The 23,458-nt window shown below is 38.9% G+C and overlaps 1 protein-coding gene across 1 annotated transcript in view; it reads right to left on the reverse strand.

Moving 5' to 3' along the window:
* Positions 1–5,718: 5,718 nt before the first annotated feature.
* Positions 5,719–23,458, reverse strand: part of LOC121449249 (zinc finger protein 54-like) — a 30,736-nt gene continuing 12,996 nt past the window's right edge. The window contains exons 6-7 of the mRNA XM_041653555.1: positions 7,008–7,310; positions 5,719–6,671 (exon numbers count right to left, since the gene is read on the reverse strand). Coding sequence (XP_041509489.1) covers positions 5,911–6,671; positions 7,008–7,310 — 1,064 coding nt within the window. The 3' untranslated portion in view covers positions 5,719–5,910. The remainder of the gene's footprint in view (positions 6,672–7,007; positions 7,311–23,458) is intronic.

Genomic DNA, 23,458 nt, shown 5'->3' on the forward strand with positions numbered 1-23,458 from the left:
GTATCACTGGAAACGGATGGTTAAGAGGGCTAATTTACCACCTGAAAATATATGATGAAAAGATTTAAAGGATGATATGTATATGGTAACTCCAGAGACTCCAGATATTCTGTAGAACAGTAGTCTTTACTTGGCAAAGTCTGAGCATCAGGGGGCATTAAAAGCCCTTAATATACAACAACAACGTAAAAGGACTTAGATATTATATTGTTAACAACCAGAAATCAGAATAGTGTTGTAGACATGGTTTCAGGAACTCAAAGTCCAAACCATGAAACAAAGAAACCTCAAAAAATTAACCCCCCCTCCCCAAAAAAAAGATTCTAGGCAGAGACAAAAATGATAAGCTGACCTGGTGGATACATGTCTTTAACCCCAGCACTCAGATGGAAAAGGTGGGTGGATTTCTGTGAGATACAGGACGCTTGGTTTACAGAGAGGGTTACAGGTCAGCCAAGGTTACATAGTAAGGCTCTGTATCAAAACAAAACAAATTAAGGAGATATTTCAAAAGAAAATGCCCCATCTTAAAATGGAAAAAAAATTAACCCTCATGATGGATGATGAAGATTTAAAAGATATTTAAGTGTCGCTTTTCATCTAAAACAGAAAGTAACAGGTTTTTGCAAAATATCTCAAAAGTATATAATTGATTTTATTAGGTCATTTGAGTGTGGAGGCCTGTTGGGACCTAATGGGAGTCCTGGCCTTCCTACTCACCTCCCCTGTTGGTGACCTTTTTTGCCCTTGTTGTTCTGGGCTTCTGAGAAACTTCCAAGTTCCGTACTCTCAGAGTGGTTTACTAACCCTGCTTCCTCAGAACGCATTGCTTGGCCCTAACCCAAGGATCCTGCAATGAGGTCTCCATCCTGTTGACCCACCTGTCTGGGTTAGGTATAAATCCCCATGGTGATGTATAATAAAGAGCTTCTGATTCTGCAACATCCAGAGTGCGTGATTCATTAATCCTGATGCCAGTATCGTTATTAATTATTAATGACGTCAGCATTCATTAATCGGACTCAGCATCCAGGCTGCGCTTGACAAAAGGTCAGAGGGTCAGAATTTAACTTCTATTTCTTCAAGAATGTTTCTGCCTCAAAGGTCCCGTCGGGACTTAGGTCAGAGAGTTCTGCTCTCTCAAGGTTATTGACGACAGGTGTGATTAATATCCAGACCTTGTATTTCAGGAATAGAGAAGAGATACTTTTTTACTTCAGAAAAAAGTCTAAGGATCCAACTAAGCTTCTAGTTCCTTTAAGGAGATACCATTGGATTCCACCCAGGAAGTGGTTTGCCTACAGAATGTTTTGGTCTATTGGAAATTAAATGTGGGCAGATTGGTTTTACACGCATGTACATACAGTTAGCACTAAGTGGACTTAGCCACTTAAGAAAAAAAAAAGAGCCTGGTGGTGGTGGCACAGGCCTTTAATCCCAGCACTTGGGAGACAGAGGCAGTCAGATCTCTGGGAGTTCAAGGCTAGTCTAGTCTAGAGCTAGTTCCAGGACAGCTAGGGCTATTACACAGGGAATCCCTACCTCGAGGGAAAATGAACAACAAAAACAAACAGAAAGAAAGAAAAAAAGAAAGAAAGAAAGAAAGAAAGAAAGAAAGAAGGAAAGAAAGAAAGAAAGAAAGAGAAAGAAAGAAAGCAGGGAGGGAGGGAGGGAGGGAGGGAGGGAGGAAGGGAGGGAAGAGAACATGAGGATGTGAAGGAATAGTATGATTGTGGGGAAGAGTTGGGAAGGAACTGGAGTGAGTCTATCAAAATGTATGGCACACAAATATGAAATTCTCAAACAATAGATTCAACTTTAAAATACTCAGACATGTGTTTAACTAAAAAGGAAAAGCTTCTGTGGTGGAAAGTATTAGAAAGAAAAGTACTACCTGAAAAAAACCTTATTGTTTGTAAGTAAGATATCCATAACTGTAAATTAGGATTCTAATTTCACTGCCAAGTAATTTCTGTTAAATTCATCTTAAAGCCTCAGACATGAAATATAAACTTGGACAAGATTATGCAAAATCATATATGGTTTACATGCTATGGAAAGATTTTGAATGAGTCTACAGGGCTTTATCAAGCCTTGCAAATTACCCAGCATTCCTCATTCGTTAAACTAAGGTGTTAGAACTTCAGACAGGAGGTTAGATTACATTTACTCAGTGAATTTCAATGTAAAACTATTAAACATGGATGTTTTATTTATTAAATTACCCAAACACAGGGTTGTAGAACAATTCAAAAATACAGGCAGTTTTCCAAAAAATAATGTAATTACAATGGGAGGGTGTTACTTTACTAAGAGATGGAAACTTATAGCTGGTATTCACCATTTTCAAAGAAGGCAAACGCGTGAATTTCTTGGTGTATGGTGCACACTGTTCAACATGACTATACATTCTCTAAGATTAGATTTTGTTTTCCTCTGATATCTTTATTTTTCCACATACATTTCATTGAGGACATCACTAATTCCATGGATTTGCTAATTTTTTTTAGGGATCTGTAAAATATGTTTTTAAGAAGCCCCTGCTTCTGGCTATGTTAGGCTAGCTGTTTTCTCTTCCTATTGCCCAGGATACTTACCTGTATCCTCCTCCTCCTGCAAAATAAATTTCATCTCCATTTGTGTTACAGTAATGAAGTTTGCTTAGGCTACTAAGTCTCCATGGAACAAAAACACACAGTTACATTTCCAGGAGGTACAGGCAGCAAGTGCCAAGGAATGTACCTGTAAGCTGCTATCAGAATCTTGCCCCCACACAAAGAAAACTGAACTCCGGGAGAGTCAATCACTTTAACCACCATGTGTTACAAATAAAGAGCAAGAATAACTCCGGAAACCAAAGGGATTCCAAGACAGGATTCTGCTTGGGTGGCAAAGGCTGTTTTAACTAGGAAACCATTAATGAGCAGTCAGGGCAAAGAGGGCAAAAACGGAGGGGTCTTCATAGGCACGCAATGACAGAATTCTCCCCAGTACCGGAACTACTGTAGTTACCAAAAGGTCATCAGGAAGAGGGGCCTTGATCTACAGGAAGAAGAGCTTTGATCCAGGGACCCTCTGAACTTGCCCTCAGGAATCTGTACATTTGACTTGGGTCCACAGATGGTTAGTGATCAGTATCTAACTATCTAACTTCCTTGACACCTGTCTCAGGCTCATCAGCCCTGATAAGCAACAACTGATACAAATTATCATAAAACCACCTGTAAGCAAGACAGCATGGATGTATCCCAGTTTAAACAAAGCACCGTGTTTACATTTCAGCAAATTCCAATACTATTATTGCCAAAATGTCAGTAAGAATTATTCAAATAGAAACACCCTTGTCCATTCAAAAACAGGACATGTTCACTCACTCATTTGGTTTTCTTCTTTGTAATATGCTTGTTTGTCTAATGGCTATTGTGTCTCAGTGTTTCTATATGAATTACTGTGCTTTTCAGTTGGAGTAACTTCCTTTTTCTTTATTTTTTAGTTTTATGTATTGAATAACTTTCCAACTTTCTTGAGTACTGAAAAATTACTTTCATGAACATTCTTTGGGATTTCCGAGCTGTGCATGAGCATGGACAGGTGTCATACACATAGGCCACGTCTCTACTGTTTGTTTCTCCTGCTCTTGCTATTTGTAGGGTTTGACTCCAGAATGACTATTTTGAAGGAGAATTAAAGATAAGTCTTTATTAAAGGAGGTTTTTTTTTTTTGCTTTTCCCTTCAAGATGAATTTTCACATGTGTTTATACTAGGTAAAAACTTTGACAAATTAAATACAGTTTTGAGGTCTCTAGCAATTACAAGACATGTAATTCCTACTGTACAAGACATGAGGATTTCACAACAGTAAACACTCAAGTAATTTCTTGTAGGTGGAGAGTGCTCATTCATTCCAGGCCACTCAGACCCGAAATAATCACTCAGAAACTCTATTAATTCAAACACTGCTTGGCTTATTAGCTCAGGCGTCTTAACAACTAACTCTCACATCTTAAATTAATCCATTTCTATTGTTTTATGTTTTACCATGAGGTAGAGGCCTACCAGTAAAGTTCTGGAGCCTGTCTCCTTTGGCAGCTGCATGGCATCTCCCTGACTCCACCTTCTTTTCTTCTCTATCTCTGCATGGAATTCCTGCCTTACTCTATTCTGCCTGCCACAGGCCCAAAGCAGCTTCTTTGTTAACCAATGGTAATAAAACATATTCACAGCATAGAGGGGAATCCCACATCACCTCCCCTTTTCTGTCTAAACAAAAAGAAAGGTTTTAACTTTAACATAGTAAAATTACATATAACAAAACAGGTATCAAGCAAGAATTACAGTTATAATATTTATATCTGCTTTATCTTTTATCATAATGAAGGAAAACTGTAATTATAATGATCTAGTCCTCAATTCCATCAAAGACCCCAGAAGGATATAATTTTACCTAAGTTAACAAAAAAGTGCATTGTAAACAACATCCAAAACTCTAGAATTGACAGAGACATCTTGCTGCTTGGACAGTCACCAAAGTTCTGCAACATTGGGGCATCCATCTTCAACCTACAGGCCCATAGTATCCAGCAGACTTTTCCATGAAGCAGGAAATTTCAAAGACAGTTTTGCCTATATTGGTAGTTTGTCAGCCACTTTTTTCTGTGTCCTGCAGAGTGTCTGGCAGACCCTCTCATGAAGCAGAAACCCTGAAGGATCATCTCATCTTTAGGCAAGTTCAGCAGTCATTTTTCTGTGGGTCTTGCATAACCAGTTCATACAGCATACCATCAAGCAGTCCAGGCAAGAGCAATTTCTTGACTAAATGGCTAATAAACTCCATGCGGAGCTTCTTCGATGCCCATCATCCTCTTGAAGTAGATTGGTGCTGCCAGGAGCAGATGTTTCTCATTGTCACGAAAAGTCCTAAGTTCTTAAAACATTTTAAATGCCATATTCTGTTAGTCTTTGAAAGATCTGAAGAATACCTATCCATCTGAAATACATTTCTGTACATCCAGAAAACCTAACTAGCATGACGGCAAGCTTAACTATTACAAATCACTATCCATTAACTTATATTTCTTGATTATATTTTACATTTTAAATGAGCTGCACAAACACAATACCTTAATCAAGAGCAGAAATATACATGTAATAAAATTGACCTTAAATGTGTATCAATAAACCAAGATCCATACAAATGCAAAGCATTCATCTCGATATCACATCCCCCTTTAATTGTAAACAAACATTTATAAACAATATTTGAGAATTTGGGTGAACTCTCCAAACTGCTTCCTGCTTTTTGTTGGGTGAAGTATTTTGGGGGGTTCACAAAGACTTTTTGGGGGGACTTTGTTCAACAAACCACATTAGTCTGGAAGGAATCCACAGGTTCTCATACTCTGTGGAAACAAAAGCAGAACCTCTTTCCCAAAGCAACATAACCTTAGAACCAAATTTTGAAGTCAAGATACCTTTAAAATATATGTTGGTTTAGCTTGGCAGCCCGTACAATGAAATGTCTCTCAGTGCTTAGCTCATTCATGGTCAAAAAAAAAAAATACACACACACATACACACACACACACACACACACACACACACACACACACATAATCTAGATTCTCTGTGTATATTCCATCTTCATGTAGATTATTTTTCTTATTCTATTACTTTTTCCACAAGTTTAATATTTATTTTTTATCTTTACTACTTTAATCTATGACTATACTCTTTTATATTATAACTGTCTATACTCTTTTCCTCTCTTTCAAGCCTATGTACATTTATCCAACACTGTGACCCATTTAGACATCTTTTTCATCTGAATTTTACTGTCTTTACTGCACGCACATCTATAATTATTCTCTGTCCAGGAGTGCTTTCTTCTTTTTAATGCTAAGTGGGTGTGGCTAGGACCAACTCTGTGGCTCTGAATCACTCATAAGTTTCTCATATTCATATTTTTTTCTAGTATGGATCTTGTTGTGCCTTGTAAGAAGAGAACGTTGGGAAAAGGACTTGTCACATTCGTCACATTTGTAAGGTTTCTCTCCAGTGTGGATTCTGTAGTGGGTTTTAAGGTTTGACAACCAATAAAAGGACTTGCCGCACTCTTCACATTTAAAGGATTTCACCCCAGCATGAATTTTTTGATGAGCTTTAAGACTTGAGCAGTGGTTAAATGATTTGTCACATTCTCCACATTTGTAAGGCTTCTCTCCAGTGTGGATTCTGATATGTCTTTTAAGGTTTGACAACCAATGAAAGAACTTACCACATTCATTGCACTTGTATGGTTTCTCTCCAGTGTGGACTCTATAATGTTCCTTAAGTCTCGACAACAAATAAAAGGATTTACCACAGTCTTTGCATGAGTAAGGTTTCTTCCCAGTATGAATTTTCTGATGTGTACTAAGAGCTGTGCAGTGGGTAAAGGCTTTGCCACATTCCTTACATTTGTAAGGTTTCTCTCCAGTATGGATTCTGTTATGGTTTTTAAGTTTTGACAGCTGAGAAAAACACTTACCACATTCCTTACATTTGTAAGGTTTCTCTCCACTATGGGTTCTACAGTGGCTTTTAAGGTGTGACAACACATAAAAACATTTGCTGCACTCCTCACACTTGTAAGGTTTTTCATCAGCATGAATTTTATGGTGTCTTCTAAGAGCTGTGCAGTGGGTAAAGCATTTGTCACATTCTACACATTTGCATGATTTCTCTCCAGTATGGGTTCTATAATGGCTTTTAAGTCTTGACAACTGAGAAAATGATTTCTCACATTCTCCACATTTGTAAGGTGTCTCTCCAGTATGTATTCTGTAGTGGCTTTTAAGGCCCGACAACCAATGAAAGAACTTACCACATTCACTGCACTTGTATGGTTTCTCCCTAGTGTGGACTCTGTAATGTTCCTTTAGTGTTGACAGCAGATAGAAGGCTTTACCACAGTCTTTGCATTTGTGGGGTTTCTCCCCAGTATGAATTTTCTGATGTGTACTAAGACCTGTGCAGTGGGTAAAGGCTTTGCCACATTCCTTACATTTGTAAGGTTTCTCTCCAGTATGGACTCTGGAATGGTTTTTAAGTCTAGATAACCGAGAAAAGCACTTACCACATTCCTCACATTTGTAAGGTTTCTCTCCAGTATGGACTCTGGAATGGTTTTTAAGTCTAGATAATCGAGAAAAGCCCTTATCACATTCATTACATTTGTAAGGTTTCTCTCCAGTATGGATTCTGCGATGGGTTTTAAGGTGAGATAACCACTTAAAAGACTTACCGCATTCTTTACATGTCCATGGTTTCTCTCCACTATGAAGTCTCTCATGTGTACTGAGGCTTGAACAGCATTTCCCACAACTGTGTGCTTTGTCTCCACTATGGGTTCTTTGCTGAACAAGTCTGTGTGCAGAACCCAGAAGGTTATCACTTTCTGTATACTTGGGTTCTATCTTTATAGTGTGAATACTTGGATTTAGACTATTATTGGAACATAAACATTTGCCACAGTCTTCATATTTGAAAAGTTCTTCTCCAGTGTGCACACTTTTACGTCGGTTTAAGTTTGATGAGTCAGTGGAGGCATCCCTGTGTTTACCACATGTGTAGATGCTGCAGTGTTCTGCAGAATCATTTGTGTCAGAAGGTGTACATTGGGAGGATTCATGAAGCATTTTGCCAAGCTGATTATACTTGTAAGATTTCTCCTGGATATTCACATGCTGACATATAATATAGTTTGAGTCTTGATCCAAGACGTTCTCGTATTTACCACACACGCAATGGTTCTCTGGGAAATGAGCACAATTAGAGATAATAGGGATACACTCGTGAGTAAGATTCAATAGCTGATGTCACCTTAAGTTCTCTAAGACAAGTAATAATTGTTTAGAATAGGGCTCTTGGTGGAGGGCTTTTTACTTTCCCTATCATTATATGAATGCTGAGAACCTCCATTTTGATCTTCATCACACTGTGGGGACTGATAACAGAATTCTCATTCGTCTCTCAGCAGCATTACTTGTAGAAAGTGTGACAAATAGATGATAAAAAAAATAAATAACTTTCATAAAAAAAGCTCTCTGAAGGATTATATTTAAAATATCTCTCTTTAAAATCTCTTTTCCCACAAAATAATTAACGAACAGTTTTGTGCAATGCTAAAATGAAAATATTCAACTTACAAAGTGTATTGAAATGCATATCTCTTCCACACATTTAACATTCAATGTTTCACTAAAAACTTGGTAAGATAGCCGGAGAGATGGGTCAGCAGTTAAGAGCATTTATTGTTTTCTCAGATGACTTTATATACCTATAAACCAGGTAAATACAAAAGATCGAATTCTGTAAGAAAAATGTTCTCACCAACAAAGACCAGGTTGCTGTAATTCTCCAACATCACATCAATGTACAAAGCCCTCTGAGTAGAGTCCAGGTATTCCCACTCCTCCTGGGAGAAGTCCAAAGCCACGGCCCCAAATGTTAACAGACCCTGTAATGAATATTTAAGAGTTTTACCATGTGCTGCTGGGGAGAATTCCTAGTAAAAGAGTTATAGGAACCTAGGAACATTTCTGTGATGTAGATGAGGCAGGAAAATTATTTTTTAAAGAAGATTTATTTATTCATTATGTAAGCAGTGTTCTGCCTTCATATATACCTGCATGCCAGAAGAGGGCGCCAGATCCCATTATAGATGGTTGTGAGCCACCATGTGGTTGCCTGGAATTGAATTTAGAATCTCTAGAAGAGCAACCAGTGTTCTTAACCTCTGAGCCATGTCTACAAGCCCTGGAGAATTATTCTTTAATATGGAATGTAGACATAGTTTAGCAGTCAAAACTACTGTTTGTTCTTCCACATGCTCTGGGTTTGGTTCCCAGGATCTAGAGGGCATCCCATAACCACCAGTAGTTTTAGTTCCACCTGATCCATTGCCTTCTGAGGGCATGTAAGTAGGACATAGACATACATGCAGGCTAAAATACTCATACATATAAATTAAAATAAAATTTAATCGTATATTCTAACTTTGTGTGCTGTACAACAGTTTCCTGGGAGTGTGAAACATTCTTCCCTGCAGAAAAACTCGTTAAACAGGAAGTAAACAACTCACAACTGTCAATGAAACTGAACAAATTCCTTAGATTCCTCCCTCCATTCTTCTCTCCTTCCCTCCCTCCCTCCCCAAGAGTATATGAAGAGTAAAGACTGAAGAAAGCCATTCTGACTTCGTAAGTCGAGCTGCAAGGATTTTCAGAGGAGCACAGGCACGGCCCCCTCCCCCCTCAAGAAGAAACCAGCCTAGCAGCCTCAGCTGAGCTGCCTAGAAGATTGGCTCTGGCCAAATGAGTCACCAGGAAATGATACCCTCCAACTTGTTGTACTGCTGGCAAGCAATACAGTCTGCTCCAGGTTTCCCGGATTTGTGAGATGTCATCCATGCTTGGGGATACAGTGTCTGAGTCATTTCTACTTCTATAAGTAACCCTAGTAAAATTCATCGGTTCACCAAGTTGGTGATATCCATGTAACATGGGCTCCCTTTATGTGTGTGCGCACAATTGTGTGTGCATGTGCATCTCCCCAGTCTGTCACACAATACTGAAAAAAGAATGACATGATAGTCCCACAGATGATATACTTTTAGGAAATATAAGATAAAAATTTAAGGTTTAGAAATAGAAATCTACCATTTATGAAGTAGGAGTTTATGTCATATGGGTTCACAGTGTCACATCTCAGATGGAAAGTTTGTGATAAGCAAAATTGTGTCTCTAAATGCTACAACTGTGTCCATTACAGCCTTTTCTCATAATCTCAAACTATGAAAAACAGTAGCTTCAGCAAAAGAGAAAAAGAGGTGGTAGGAGAGCCTTCCTCCTCCAGAGGAAAAGACCAGAACAATATAACTAAGAGGAATCTTCATTTCTGCTTATGTACATTACTCAACAGTCTCAAGAAAATTCTTACTGACATTCTACATGCTTTCACATAAAGACTCACAATCAGGAGAGGCTACACAATAGGTCACTGTCTGAAAAGCACACAAAAGAAAAAGTGAACATATTCATTCCTCTAGTTTGGGAAGTTATCCCTGATCATCGGAACCAAGAGAAAGATGTGAGCAGGAACGAACTCTTCTGAGACAAATAGAGATCAGGTGTCAACAAACACAGGCACATCATCACTGTGATATCAAATGCCAAAGGGAGAAACAGCAGATACAGTGTGCATCTCCTTACAGAAATACCAATTTCACAGCATGATCAAGGCTCTCTGGCCTGCCATCTTCAGCACTCTCTAGAGAGTTTAAATATTTAGCGATAGGATAGATGTGGATCCAAATAGCACATCTCTGATTTCTTTTCCAAAACATTATTAGAGATTCTAGCAAGGAACTCAAGGCGGTCAAATGTGGAAACCTGACACATCCCTCGCATGGAACCTACATGACACACGAGGCCTTAACTAATATATGGATAACAAACCCATCCTTTGTAGCAATGAAACCACAACACATTTGTTTGAGCGCTTGTCACATTGGAAATGCAGGTTTTACTTTCATTGTGAATATTTGCCCTCACACGAAATCTGAAGGAAACTGGAGAAAAGGCTGTGGTACACAGTAGACATTTAAAGAGTTAATCTTGACTACAGGCGCGGAGGAGGGGGGGATACATGGGAAACAAACATTTCAAATGATAACCATCAGAAGCAGAGAATGAATCACTTTCCAGATGTCTTACCTAGGGTTTCTATTGCTGTCAAGAGACACCATGAGGAGGCAACTCTTAGAAAGGAGAACATTTCACTGGGGCTAGCTTATAGTTTCAGGGGTTTAGTCCATTTTTGTAATGACAGGAAAAATGGTGGCATGCAGGCATGGTGCTAAAGAAGGAGCTGAGAGTTCTACATCTAGATGCAGAGGCCGCAAATTGACACTGGGCCAAGCTTGAGCATCTGAGACTTCAAAGTCCACTGTTACAGTGACACACTTCTTCCAACAAGGTCACACGTACTCCAACACGGCCACACCTCCTAGTAGTGCCGCTCCCTATGAGTCAAGCACTCAAACACATGAGTCTATGGCGGTCATTCCTATTCAAACCATCACACAAGATTTTAATATATAACAAGTCTCAAAGGAAAAAAGTGAACACAACACTAACCTGGGATGTTCTTACTGAAGAAGTGGTCATTTCTTCTCGTTGCTCTGCTCTGACTTTCCATCTCAGGAACAATGACTGGACCCCTTCTTGCCCTTTCATACCAGGTGTCAAAAATGCAAAACAAATATTAATAGTAAACTCTGTTAAGGAACAATGTCAAACCACATAAAAAGACCCAAATACCAGACTAATACCAGATGTACGGTCAATAATTCTAAAGCAAGGAGAGAATGAAAAAATATATTTAAATACCTGAAAGAAAATAACTGCCAGCCATGTTACTGCAGCCAGAAAAATGATCTCTTAAAATTGACAGAGAAGTGTGTTTGAAGATAGTCAGGAGTTAACGCACGTCATTCCTCTTAAGCAGCACTGCGGATAATAGTTAGAGGCAAAATATACAAAGATTAGTCAAAAAAATTATCATGAGACTACCGGAAATAAGACATTTCATGTGAGGAAGAGAAAAACAGAGGAGGCCCAGGAGCAGTGACTGTATCTAACACACCGAACCAGAAAGCTACCAAGTCTAACAAGGAAGGAATAAAAATGCTACCTAAAATCCAACCAGCCACATCAAAAATATCACAGGGAATAAAAAACATATGATAAAAATCCCAGTAGGACCTGGAAATGGCATTTGACAAAGTGCAACAAAGCCTCATGGTAAACTTCTAAACAAACTAGGGATGGGCAGTAATGGCACATGCCTTTAATTCCAACACTCGGGAGGTAGAGACAGGCAGATCACTACAAGCTTGAGGTCCCCCTGTTCTACAGAGTGAGTTCTAGGACAACCATGGCTACACAGAAACCCTGATTTGAAAAACAAAAAGAAATTTAAAAAAACTAAGAATAAACAGAACCCAGGTCAACATAATGAGAGGTACATGTGTCAATCCTAGGCCAACATTTATAGCAGAAAGAAAAAAATTAAAAATAGCATTACTTCAAAAAACTGTATTAAGAAAATACATGTGTTCTGTGGTCTCACATAATAATTATAAGAGCAAGCTGAAAATTTTGATAAAACAATAAAGAATGAAGAAACAGAAGACATACAGATAAAAAAGAATGATATGATCATATACACAAAACCTCCCTACAGACACCATGGGAAACTCTTAGACATGATAAATGCTTCACATAATATTGAAGAATACACAATTAAAATAGAAACACTGCTCCTTCTTCTATGTGCCAACAATGGGACACATTGCTTTGTTAAGAAACAAAGAAGGGTCGGGTGGTGGTGGCGCACGCCTTTAATCCCAGCACTCAGGAGGCAGAGGCAGGCGGATCTCTGGGAGTTTGAGGCCAGCCTGGTCTACAAGAGCTAGTTCCAGGACAGGCACCAAAAACTACAGAGAAACCCTGTCTCGAAAAATCCAAAAAAAAAAAAAAAGAAAAAAAAGAAGGAAAGTAACCCATTCACAGTTACTGTAAAACACTTAGGAATAGCCCAATGATGCTGGCACATGCCTTTAATCCCAGCACTCTGGAGGCAGAGGTGGGTAGATCTCTGTGAGTTTGAGGCTAGGCTAGTCTACAGAGTGAGTTCCAGGACAGCCAGGGCTACAAAGAGAAACCCTGTTTCAAAAAACCAAACCAAATCAAGCAACCAAAGACCTAGGAATACGCCTAAATAACAACTTAATAAAGGCCTATGATGAAAATTTAGGACACTGAAGAAGAAAATAAAGTTCTATGCACATTCACTGTGAAAAGTGACATGGCTAAATCACTAACAACTGCCGTCTACAGAGTCAATGCAATCCCCATGTGCAAAATACTGACATTCTTCACAGAAGCAGAGAACACTTTAAAAGTCATACGCAAACAGGAAAATCACAAATATCTAGATCAATCTTTGGAATAGTCCTGGGTTATCCCAGGACCTGACTTCAAGTTACAAAACTGATCCAAGTGACAAAGACAACATGGTTATGCACGTAAAAAAAAAAAAACACGTAAGAAATTGAAAAGAACACAGAGCTCACAGGAAAGACAGCTAATTTATGTCAAAGAAGTATCCAGGAAAGGAGAGAGCACCCTGAACACACTGGATTGGCAAAGGAACAATCCACATGCAGAAAAATGACACCAGATCCATGTCTCTCACCCTACATAGAAATCAATTCAAACTAGATCAAGGACCTACCTGGAAAACTTGAGAGGCTGCAAGTCTTCAAGAAAGATATAATTTAATGCTTAATAATTCCGGAATAAGCAAACAGTAAAAGAGCTTCCAGAAGCACAGAAATTAAGCAGAAACACAAAACAAAATAAATCTGACCATAAGATTTCGTGGAGTAAAGAATTGCAAGTACAGCAAAAGAAAATATCAAAAAAGTGCATGAGAACCAAGGGCTTGGACGCTCAGCCTCGTGGTTCTCAACGTGTGGGTCACGGCCCCTTCAGGAGTTGAACAACTATTTCACAGGGGACGCCTAAGACCACTGGAAAACCAGATATTTACGATTCTTAACAGTAGCAAAATCACAGTTATGAAGTAGCAATGAATATAACTTCATGGTAGGGATTCACCACAACAGGAGGAACTATATGAAAGGGTCATAGCATTAGGAAGGTTGAGAACCACTGCCCTAGCAGTTTTTCTTGACATGGGGGAAATATAAAAAATATTATACAAAAGGAAACACCTGGAGCCCAAGTCATTTAATATAAAAATGGTTTTACCAAAAAACTAAAGAGAGATGGATCAGTAAGTAGTTAAAGGGCACTGGCTGGTCTTCCTGAGGACCTGGGTACAATTCCCATCGACACAAGTTACAAGTTACAATTCCCATCGACACAAGTAACTCCAATTCAAGGGAATCCAACGACCTCTTCTGGCCTACACAGGTATACAGACATGCATTCAGACAAAATATTCATACACAAAAAATAAACTAAAAACTTCTTTTTAAAAATAAAAACAAAACGGCTGGAGAGATGGCTCAGTGGTTAAGAGCATTGCCTGCTCTTCCAAAGGTCCTGAGTTCAATTCCCAGCAACCACATGGTGGCTCACAACCATCTGTAAAGAGGTCTGGTGCTCTCTTCTGGCCTGCAGGCATACACACAGAATATTGTATACATAATAAATAAATAAAATAAATATTAAGAAAATAAAAAAAATAAAAACAAAAGTTAAAGGGGGACTGGACACATGGTTCAGTGGCTAAGAGCACTTACTCTGTTTTGAGTTCCCGGGCTCATATGATAGCTTACAACCATGTGTGACTGGCATTCTTTGTGTGACAGGCGGCAAATCTGAATAGTGATATATAGAAAGAGTAGGTGGAATCAAGGAGACGCCATGTAGCTGCCAAAGGAGAAAGATGCTAGGACCTTACTGGTAAACCACAGCCTCATGGCAATACATAGATTAATAGAAATGTGCTAATTTAAAATGTAAGAGCTAGTTAGGAATATGCCTGAGCCATTGGCCAAACAGTATTGTAATTAATATCATTTCTGTGTGATTATTTGGGTCTGGGCAGCCAGGAAATGAAAGTACATTTGTTGCCTACAGACATAATATATACACAAAGGACCTGTAGGTTAAAAATAGAGAAATGAAATAAATAAGAGAACATCTGAAAAAGAAGAAGAAAATTCTCCCTTTACCCTCCCTCCAAAGATGCCAATGAGTTCATTTTCTGGAAATCATGATGCAGTCTTGAGGTGGGAAAGCATCATAGATGAACAACTGAGCACTGTGTTCTTCATATGGCCTCTCTAAGGCAAGAGTGCAATGTTTAATGGCAGCATCAAAAGATTACAGCTTAGGCAAAAGTCTGCTTTCATATTGACAGAGGACATGGGAACTCTGTATGTTCTGAGGTTAAATATAGAAATCATTTTCAGTGTGAACACAGTCACAATTCCAGAACAGTCACTTCCTGAGGAGAGGTTTGAGGGACTCTACAGTTTTCCATCATGCACATTGATGCTGGCTTTTCTAGAGGTTAGAAAAATACTTAGACTACAATATCTGACTCTGTGAATACACTATTCACCATGTATACCATGCTGTCTGGGAGAACAGACACAGCAAGCAATAGCTCAGTCTATCTGGCAAACATCTCAATATGGCACACCTCTCATCAGATCTACTTAGAGCCGACCTAATCACCACCTAAGCAGACCGTGCCCTGTTCGCTGAATTAAAGTGTACCTTCCCAACTTACTCCTCTTCTCAAGTTTCACTTGTTTTCAGTATTATTCACACTTTTGTATGAGAATACCTGTCACCAGCAACCCTTCTGAAACTATGGAAAAGGTCAATATGTGGTGTTAAGCAGAACGTCTGTGTGCTAAACTGCTTTAGGTAATGTCTCATTAGTGTGACTCATTAGTGTGGACTAATGAGTAATGACTCATTAGTGTGGAGGGCTTGGCGGAACCCACCCAATGGCTGCCAGGGAAAAGAGAATGAAGGGGCATGGGTAAAGCTTGTTCTTCTAAGGAATGCCCTTAGAATGATAATCTCTCTAAGATCAATAATGAAATAAAGGCATTCTATGTTTATACCCTGTGATTTGGAAGACTTTTTTCTACTAAATTTTCTTTAATATTGAAATACTAGACATGTGCAAAGTTCTTAATAAAAAGTGTCCAAAGTAAAATAAAGCTCTAGGAATCAACCATGAATACGTATGAGTTACCTGAAGAATTCAAAAGATATTCACTGAGCTATGGCAACCCTATGAAGTTAGGAAATTCGTACTAAAACAACAAAATCAAGATGAAAACAGATTGTAGTTCTGATACCTACAATACAGGGCGATAGGAAAGAAATTCTCAAACCTGAAAAAAGAAGCAGATGTAATTCAAGACCTCCACTAATACCTCTTAGAAAAAACTGGAGAAGATACAACTGAAGAATTCATTGTTTTTAAACTAACCAAAGGAGGAATCTGATAAGCAGCAACAGAAATGGAATGTGATGGTTATTCTTTGTTGCCAACTTGACTAATCTGGCATTAACTAAAACTCAAGTGGCTGGGTACACCAGGGAGGGATTTTTTTTTTCTTACTTAAATCAGTTGAAGTGGGAAAGTCCACTTTTAATGTAAGATCTTTTGAGGTGGGAAGATCTACTTTTAATCTAGGCCACACCTCCTCCTGGCAGCCTATATAAAGGACATGAAAAAAGAAGCTTGCTCTCTTTGCTTGCCTGCCCTTGCTCTCATTGGTAAGGCCATTCCTTCTCTGGCATTAAAGCCTGCTTCTCAAGGATTCCGGCCAGCTGAGACACCCAACTTTATGAACTGAGCAACTTTTGGATTTTTCCCATTGGTTGGATAAGATGGCCCACAGCCTGTAACACACTCTAATAAAATCCCTTTCTATATCTATATCCATATCTATATCCACTCATCCATCCATCTATAGATTCATTCTATCAGTTCTATTCCTCTATCTATCTATCTATCTATCCATTCTATCAGTTCTATTGTTCCATCTATGTATGTATGTGTATATGTATGTATGTATGTATGTATGTATGTATCTATCTATCCATCCATTCTATCAGTTCTATTGTTCCATCTATGTATATATGTGTATATGTATGTATGTATGTATGTATGTATGTATGTATCTATCTATCTATCTATCTATCTATCTATCTATCTATCTATCATGTATTCATTCTATCAGTTCTGTTCCTCCAGAAAAACTCTAATACATGGTATGTGACTACAGGTGGTTCCATGAGGTCAGTGGAAGTCCCAGCAGCAACATGGAATTTGACAGCAGTGTAGAGATGAGGTGAAATGCTGCAAGATCAAAAGCTCTTCTCAGTGGAAAAGTGTCACTCCACTTGTGTCACTGTATTGCACGAGCTAGCCCTCACCCTAACTCTAAGAAAGTGTCCTCAAAATGTGTTTTGAGACAGTCTCACTGTATAGTTCTAGCTGGTGTACTCACTGTGTAAACCAGACTGACATCAAGTCAAAGAAATCCACCTGCCTTTTAATCTGGAGTAATGGGAGCGAATGCATACCCACTACACCTTCTCCTCCACCTTAGCCATTCTGAATAGGGTGAAAATAGGAGAATCAGTTGGTTTTGAGTTTGTAATTACCTCATGGTTAAGGATCATAAACATTTAAAAAAATAGAGAGTGGCAGAAGAGAGGGCTAAAAAGTTAAGAACAGTTTTCTGCACGACCTGCAGTAAATGTCTAACAGAAAATGAACTCAGTGAAGGGTACCACATGCAGCCAACTCTCCTCAAAGAGGAACATGCACGACTTTCAGGACCTTAGAAGCTCAAATGCAAAGCACTGCCCCGGAGTGTGCCAGGGAGAATGTCACTCAATGTGTTTGGTTTCTCACTGCATTTAACATATGTATAACATGGAAGAGTACGTTGGGTGTGACTTAAGACACAATTAACATGCAGCCCTTAATCCAACTTGTGATACTAATGAGATGCCAGGTCCCATTTAAGAATCATAAACCACTTAAGAGTGGGTACACGTCCTTTCTCTATCACATCTACTTATCACTGAGGAGATTTTGAGATCTGGTGCCTATGGTTACAAGAAAACTGTGGTGTTTAATACAATTCATTTCCCCTCCATTTCAGACTTCTCTGTAGATGAGATGCTCGGTAGATGAGACAGTATTTTCCTATATCATAAATTTGTCCAAAATTAGGGTGGATCCTTTTAAAAGTTACTGCTGTGTTCCTAGCTACATCACCAATATGATAAATCTTCCATTGCCACATTACAATGGGCACAGGATGGCTTCTAGCTCTGGGCTCCATGAACACAAACAACTTTATTTCTCATCCACAAGGTTCATTCCCAAGTCTTCCAATATTGACATGAGGTGTCAGCAACTCTGTGACATACCCAGGCTCCACATTTATTCTCTCACTACAACTGACACCTCCAAGCTATTTCTTGTACATCTATGCTGAGCACTGAACCAAGATTCTCTGTGAGAGCAACAAGTGCTCTTAACTGCTGAGCCCCTTGTTTACTATTCCTTACCTAGCTACTGTGGAGACTTAAATCAATGAACAGTAAGAGAGAACTCATGAAGCACCTAGGACACTTTCTTAGAGTGAAGCTCATGAAATAGAGGGACACAGAAGTGAGTGATAAAGAAATACTGAGAAGTTTTAGCAACAATAGGCTCTGGTTGTGAAAGATATTCATCCATAGTTATGTGCCTGAGGGCTTACCAGCAGAAGAACAAATCAGTCTGAAATAGTATGCAGAAAGGTATAAGAAAGGCCGTGTAGAAATCAATGTAATAAAGATTCAAGGAACAATACCAGGAGCCAATGCTTCAGACTTGCTTCTGTGATGAAATAAAAGGACCAACAAAGCATCTTTCCCTAATCTGCAACAAGAGAGGAAATTCCCTAAGTAATGGAATTAGACTGAAAGGGGGGCATAGCAAAAGATACCCATGATATCTGTGTTATTGTGTGGACTCCTGAGTAAAGTCATCTCAAACAAACTGGAAATTTAGAAGAAAAGGATGAGTTCCTAGAACCAACCTTCTCTGTCATGAAACTAGAATAGATCTGACACAAACACTGGAATCTTAGCCCTAATGATCTCTTCAAAAAATATTCCAGGACTAGCCAAGTACCTTTAATTTCAGCACTCAGAAGGCAGAGCCAAGAGGCTTTCTATGAGTTCAAGGCCAGTCTGGTTCACAAGAGTGAGTTCCAGGACAATCAGTGACTGGACAGATTCAGCAATAAATTCTCTAAAGGGACAACATATCATATAAGGACAAGCCAAACCAGTTGTCTGACTAAAAATAGACACCAAGACTCTCTCTGAACTATACAGAAACAAAGGTCAGCAATGGAACCGAATCAAAGACCCAGATATTAATCCACATACTTTTGAACATGTGATTTTTGACAAAACAAAAAGTATTAAATGGAAAAAAGAAAGGATATTTAATAAATGGTGCTGACATAACTGGATATCAACCTGTAGAAGAATGAAAATAGATCCATATCTATCACCATGCACAAAACTCAAGTCCAAATGGATCAAATACCTCAACATAAAGCCAGCCACACTGAACCTCTTAGAAGAGAAAGTGGGAAGTACACTTGAACACATTGGCACAGGAGACCACTTCTTAAATATAACCCCAGTAGCACAGACACTGAGATAAACAATTAATAATTGGGACCTTCTGAAACTGAAAACCTGTAAAGCAAAGAACATGGTCAAACAAGACAAAACAATAGCTTACAGAATGGGAAAAGATCTTCACAAAACCCACATCAGATAGAGGGCTGATATCCAAAATATACAAAGAACTTAAGAAATTAATCATCAAAAGAAAAAATAATCCAATAAAAAAAAATGGAGACCTAAACAGAGAACTCTCAACAGAGAAATCTAAAATGGCTGAAAGACACTTAAGGAAATGCTCAACATCCTTAGCTATCAGAGAAATGCAAATCAAAACAACTCTGAGATTCTATCTTACACCCGCAAGAATGGCCAAGATAAAAAACACTGATGACAACCTATGCTGGAGAGGTTGTGGGGAAAAGGGAACACTCCTGCATTGCTGGTGGGAGTGTAAGCTGATATAGCACCTTTGGATATCAGTATGGTGATTTCTCAGAAAATTAAGAAACAACCTTGCTCAAGACCCAGTAATACCACTTTTGGGTATATATCCAAAGGGTGTTCAATCATGCCACAAGAACATGTGCTGAGCTTATGTTCATAGCAACTTTGTTTGTCTTATCCAGAACCTGGAAAACAACCTAAATGCCCCTCGACCAAAGAATGGATAAGGAAAATGTGGTACATTTACACAATGGAGTAATACACAGCAGGAAAAAAAACGACATCTTGAAATTTGCAGGCAAATTGATCGATCTAGAAAATATCATATTGAGTGAGGTAACCCAGACCTAGAAAAGCAATTATCATATGTCCTCACTCATAAGTGGTCTTTAAACATAAAGCAAAGAAAACCAGCCTACAAATCACAATCCCAGAGAATCTAGACAACAATGAGGACCCTAAGAGAAACATACATGGATCTAATCTACTTGGGAAGTAGAAAAAGACAAGATTTCCTGAGTAAATTGGGAGCATGGGGACCTTGGGAGAGGGTAGAAGTGGAGGTGAGAGACAGAGAGGGGTGTAGAGAAAAATGTAGAGCTCAATAAAAGTCAATTTAAAAAAAAAAAGAAAGAAACAGGTCAGGTTGGTTTCATGCCAGGGATGTAAGTGTTTCAGAAAGACATACAAAGCAATCAATGTAAAACAGCAAATATCTATACTCAGTGAGAGAAGAAACATGATCATGTTAACAGAGCCACAAAAGGCCTGTACAAAATACCACATTTGCTCAGTATAAAAGCTCCGAAGACACAAACCTCAACACCATAAACACTAGAAGCCATAAACCTATATCCAACATTACACTCAAGGAGGAAAACTGAAATCATTCTACTCTAGTCAGGACAGAGACAAAGGTGCTTGCTCCTTCCACACCAACTCAACACAGTGCATCAACTGTTATCCAGACCAAGACAGAGAGAGAAAAACATATAGTGGTCAATATAGGAAAGTTAAGGAACTGTAGAGATGGTTCAGAGGTTAAGAGCACTGACTCCTCTTCCAAAGGACCTGGGTTCAATTCCAAGCACCCACATGGCACCTCACAACTGTCTGTAACTCCAGTTCCAGGGGATCGGACACCCTCACACAGACATACATGCAGCCAACGAATAAATATCAAAATTAATCCTTACAAAAACCTGTAAAAATATAAGTGAATAGGAAATACCAATGCCTACTTGGAGGCAAAATTTCCGTCTTCTATACAACAATCCAATAAGAGAAGCTTGTTGGGGGGTCACACAGACTGAACCATCAACTAGAGTGTTTGCATGGAACTGACCTAATTCCTTTGCACCTATGTTATAGTTGTGTGGAATTCCTAATAGGAGAACAGGGGCTGTCTGTGACTCTGTTGCCTGCTTTGGGGACCCATTCCTCTAACTGGCTGCCTCATCTAGCCTTAAAAGAAGGAAGTACCTAATCTCACTGCAACTTGAAATACCATGGCTGACTGATATATATGGGAGGCTGACTTTTTTTTAAAGAGAAAGGAAGAGGAGTGGATGGGGGGCAGGGAGGAAGAGGGAAAGTTGGGGGGGGAAGACTGGGAAGAAACAAGGTGAGGAGGAGAAACAGTGACGGGGATGGGAAAAAATTAATTAAAAAATAAAAAGAAAAGCTTTGTACTGTTGTTACTGCTACTTACATAAAACTAGATAGACTTTTTTTTTAAAAAAAGGTTTTTTAAATTTTTTTGTTTTGTTTTTCATTTTTTGAAATTTTTTGGATTTCTCTGTGTAACAATCCTGGCTATCCTGAAACCCTCTTTGTAGCCCAGGCTGGCCTCAAACTCACAGAGATCCACCTACTTCTGCCTCTTGAGTGCTGTTATTAAGGGCATGCACCACCATGTCTGGCCCCAAAATACATATTTCTAATGGGAAAAAAAAGCAAAAAACCTAACCAAGCAAAAGAAAGACCTCTCCAGTTAACTCTTTAATTATCCGAAGGAACTGAATAAAACACTGGAAGATGGAAAGAATTTCCATGCACACAGAATGGGACAGTACTGTGACAAGAACAGTAACAATGAAAAAGGTTAGTATATTAACTCAAACTCCACAACAATCAAACTTCCCATGATACAGTACAGAGAGTCATACAAATTTCCACGGTAGCACAGAGACCCTGAGAGTACAGAGCAGCCCACAAGGCCGAGGTTTTGTTGTCCCAGCTTTGACTTTAGATGAGACTGCAGAGCGATATGACTAATAACACCATGGGAGCAGCAGAAGAACAGACACACAGCTCAGTGCACCACAGCAGTAGATGGAGAACTAGACCAAGAGCAGTGACCATGGCAATGTCACCAAAATACCACACACTTTTTGCACAACAGGCAGCCTCGTAAACCAATGGTGTTGGGAAAAGTATCTATCCACACAGAAAATGAGCCTGGATCCTCGTCTCTGCCACCGTACAATGAACCACAGGTCTTCATGAATGATCTAGAACAGTGAAACCTGCACAGAAACAGAAAGTAGGAATATGCCCATATGTGGACGTCGGAAACTTGTCTCTGAACAGAACAGCACATCACCAGGACACAAAAGCACAAACTGGAAAAAAGGACTGTATGCAATATGAATGCATTTTAGTTTTCAAATACAAAAAGCAATGAAAGGGAGAAAACAGGCAGTGATACAGGGAAGCTCCGACATTCACTATTCATTGATGCATAAGAAAATCAGACAGAAAACCAATAATGCCTAGCAGGTATCCAGAAAGTAAACCACGCAATAGTAGGAGATTCTCAGGTAGAGTTTTCTAACTTCAAGAAATACTCTCCACTGTGCTCATGTCCTAGAATTACCAACTTTTTGTTTGTTTGTTTGCTTGTTTTTCGAGACAGGGTTTCTCTGTAGCTTTTGATGCCTGTCCCGGAACTAGCTCTTGTAGACCAGGCTGGCCTCGAACTCCCAGAGATCTGCCTGCCTCTGCCTCCCGAGTTCTGGGATTAAAGGCATGTTCCACCACCGCCCAGCCCAATTTTTTTTTAAAAAAATAGTAAATGTCAATGTTTTAAAAACTCTCTTCTCAAAGAATCTGGAACACAGAAACCAACAGCAGGTAGAAAACAAAATATATTAAAGGCAACTGAATAGTGATTCATTGCCAGCATGTGCTCATTCAAACATGTAAAGACAGCATAGGGGAGGTATGGGTACTATAAAGATTCTAAGTAATTTGTACCCAAATCTTACAGGTATTTTTTTTAGAAACAGAGAAAACGATCCTAAAATACACAAACTTGTGAGAAACCACAGACTTCAAAAATTATGAAAGAAGGAGCAAACCTAGAGGCGATTTCAAAAGATATTAAAATTATAGCGATACAAACTGTCGAGTACTGTCATGAAGACTGAAGACTGACAGCAGGGGATAGCAATGGGAAGACATGTAGATACAGTTTAATACTCTAGAGAATAGTAAGAAATTCTTGTCAAATTCCTGCTGGCATTATATTAGAAATTCAGTAATTAACCCTAAAAGATAGAGAACCCAAGAAAATGCAAAAAGCTCCAAAACTTTTAAGTAGAAAAAACCTAAAGGCATTGAGTGTCCTAATTAAGCACTACATGAAAAATTAAAGAAATAAAAAACCATTTAATATTAGCATGAAGACACAATCAGCAAT

This window comes from Microtus oregoni, unplaced genomic scaffold, assembly GCF_018167655.1.
Source record: "Microtus oregoni isolate MIOR12 unplaced genomic scaffold, Mior012 000006F_ref0000085, whole genome shotgun sequence".
NCBI lineage: Eukaryota > Metazoa > Chordata > Mammalia > Rodentia > Cricetidae > Microtus > Microtus oregoni.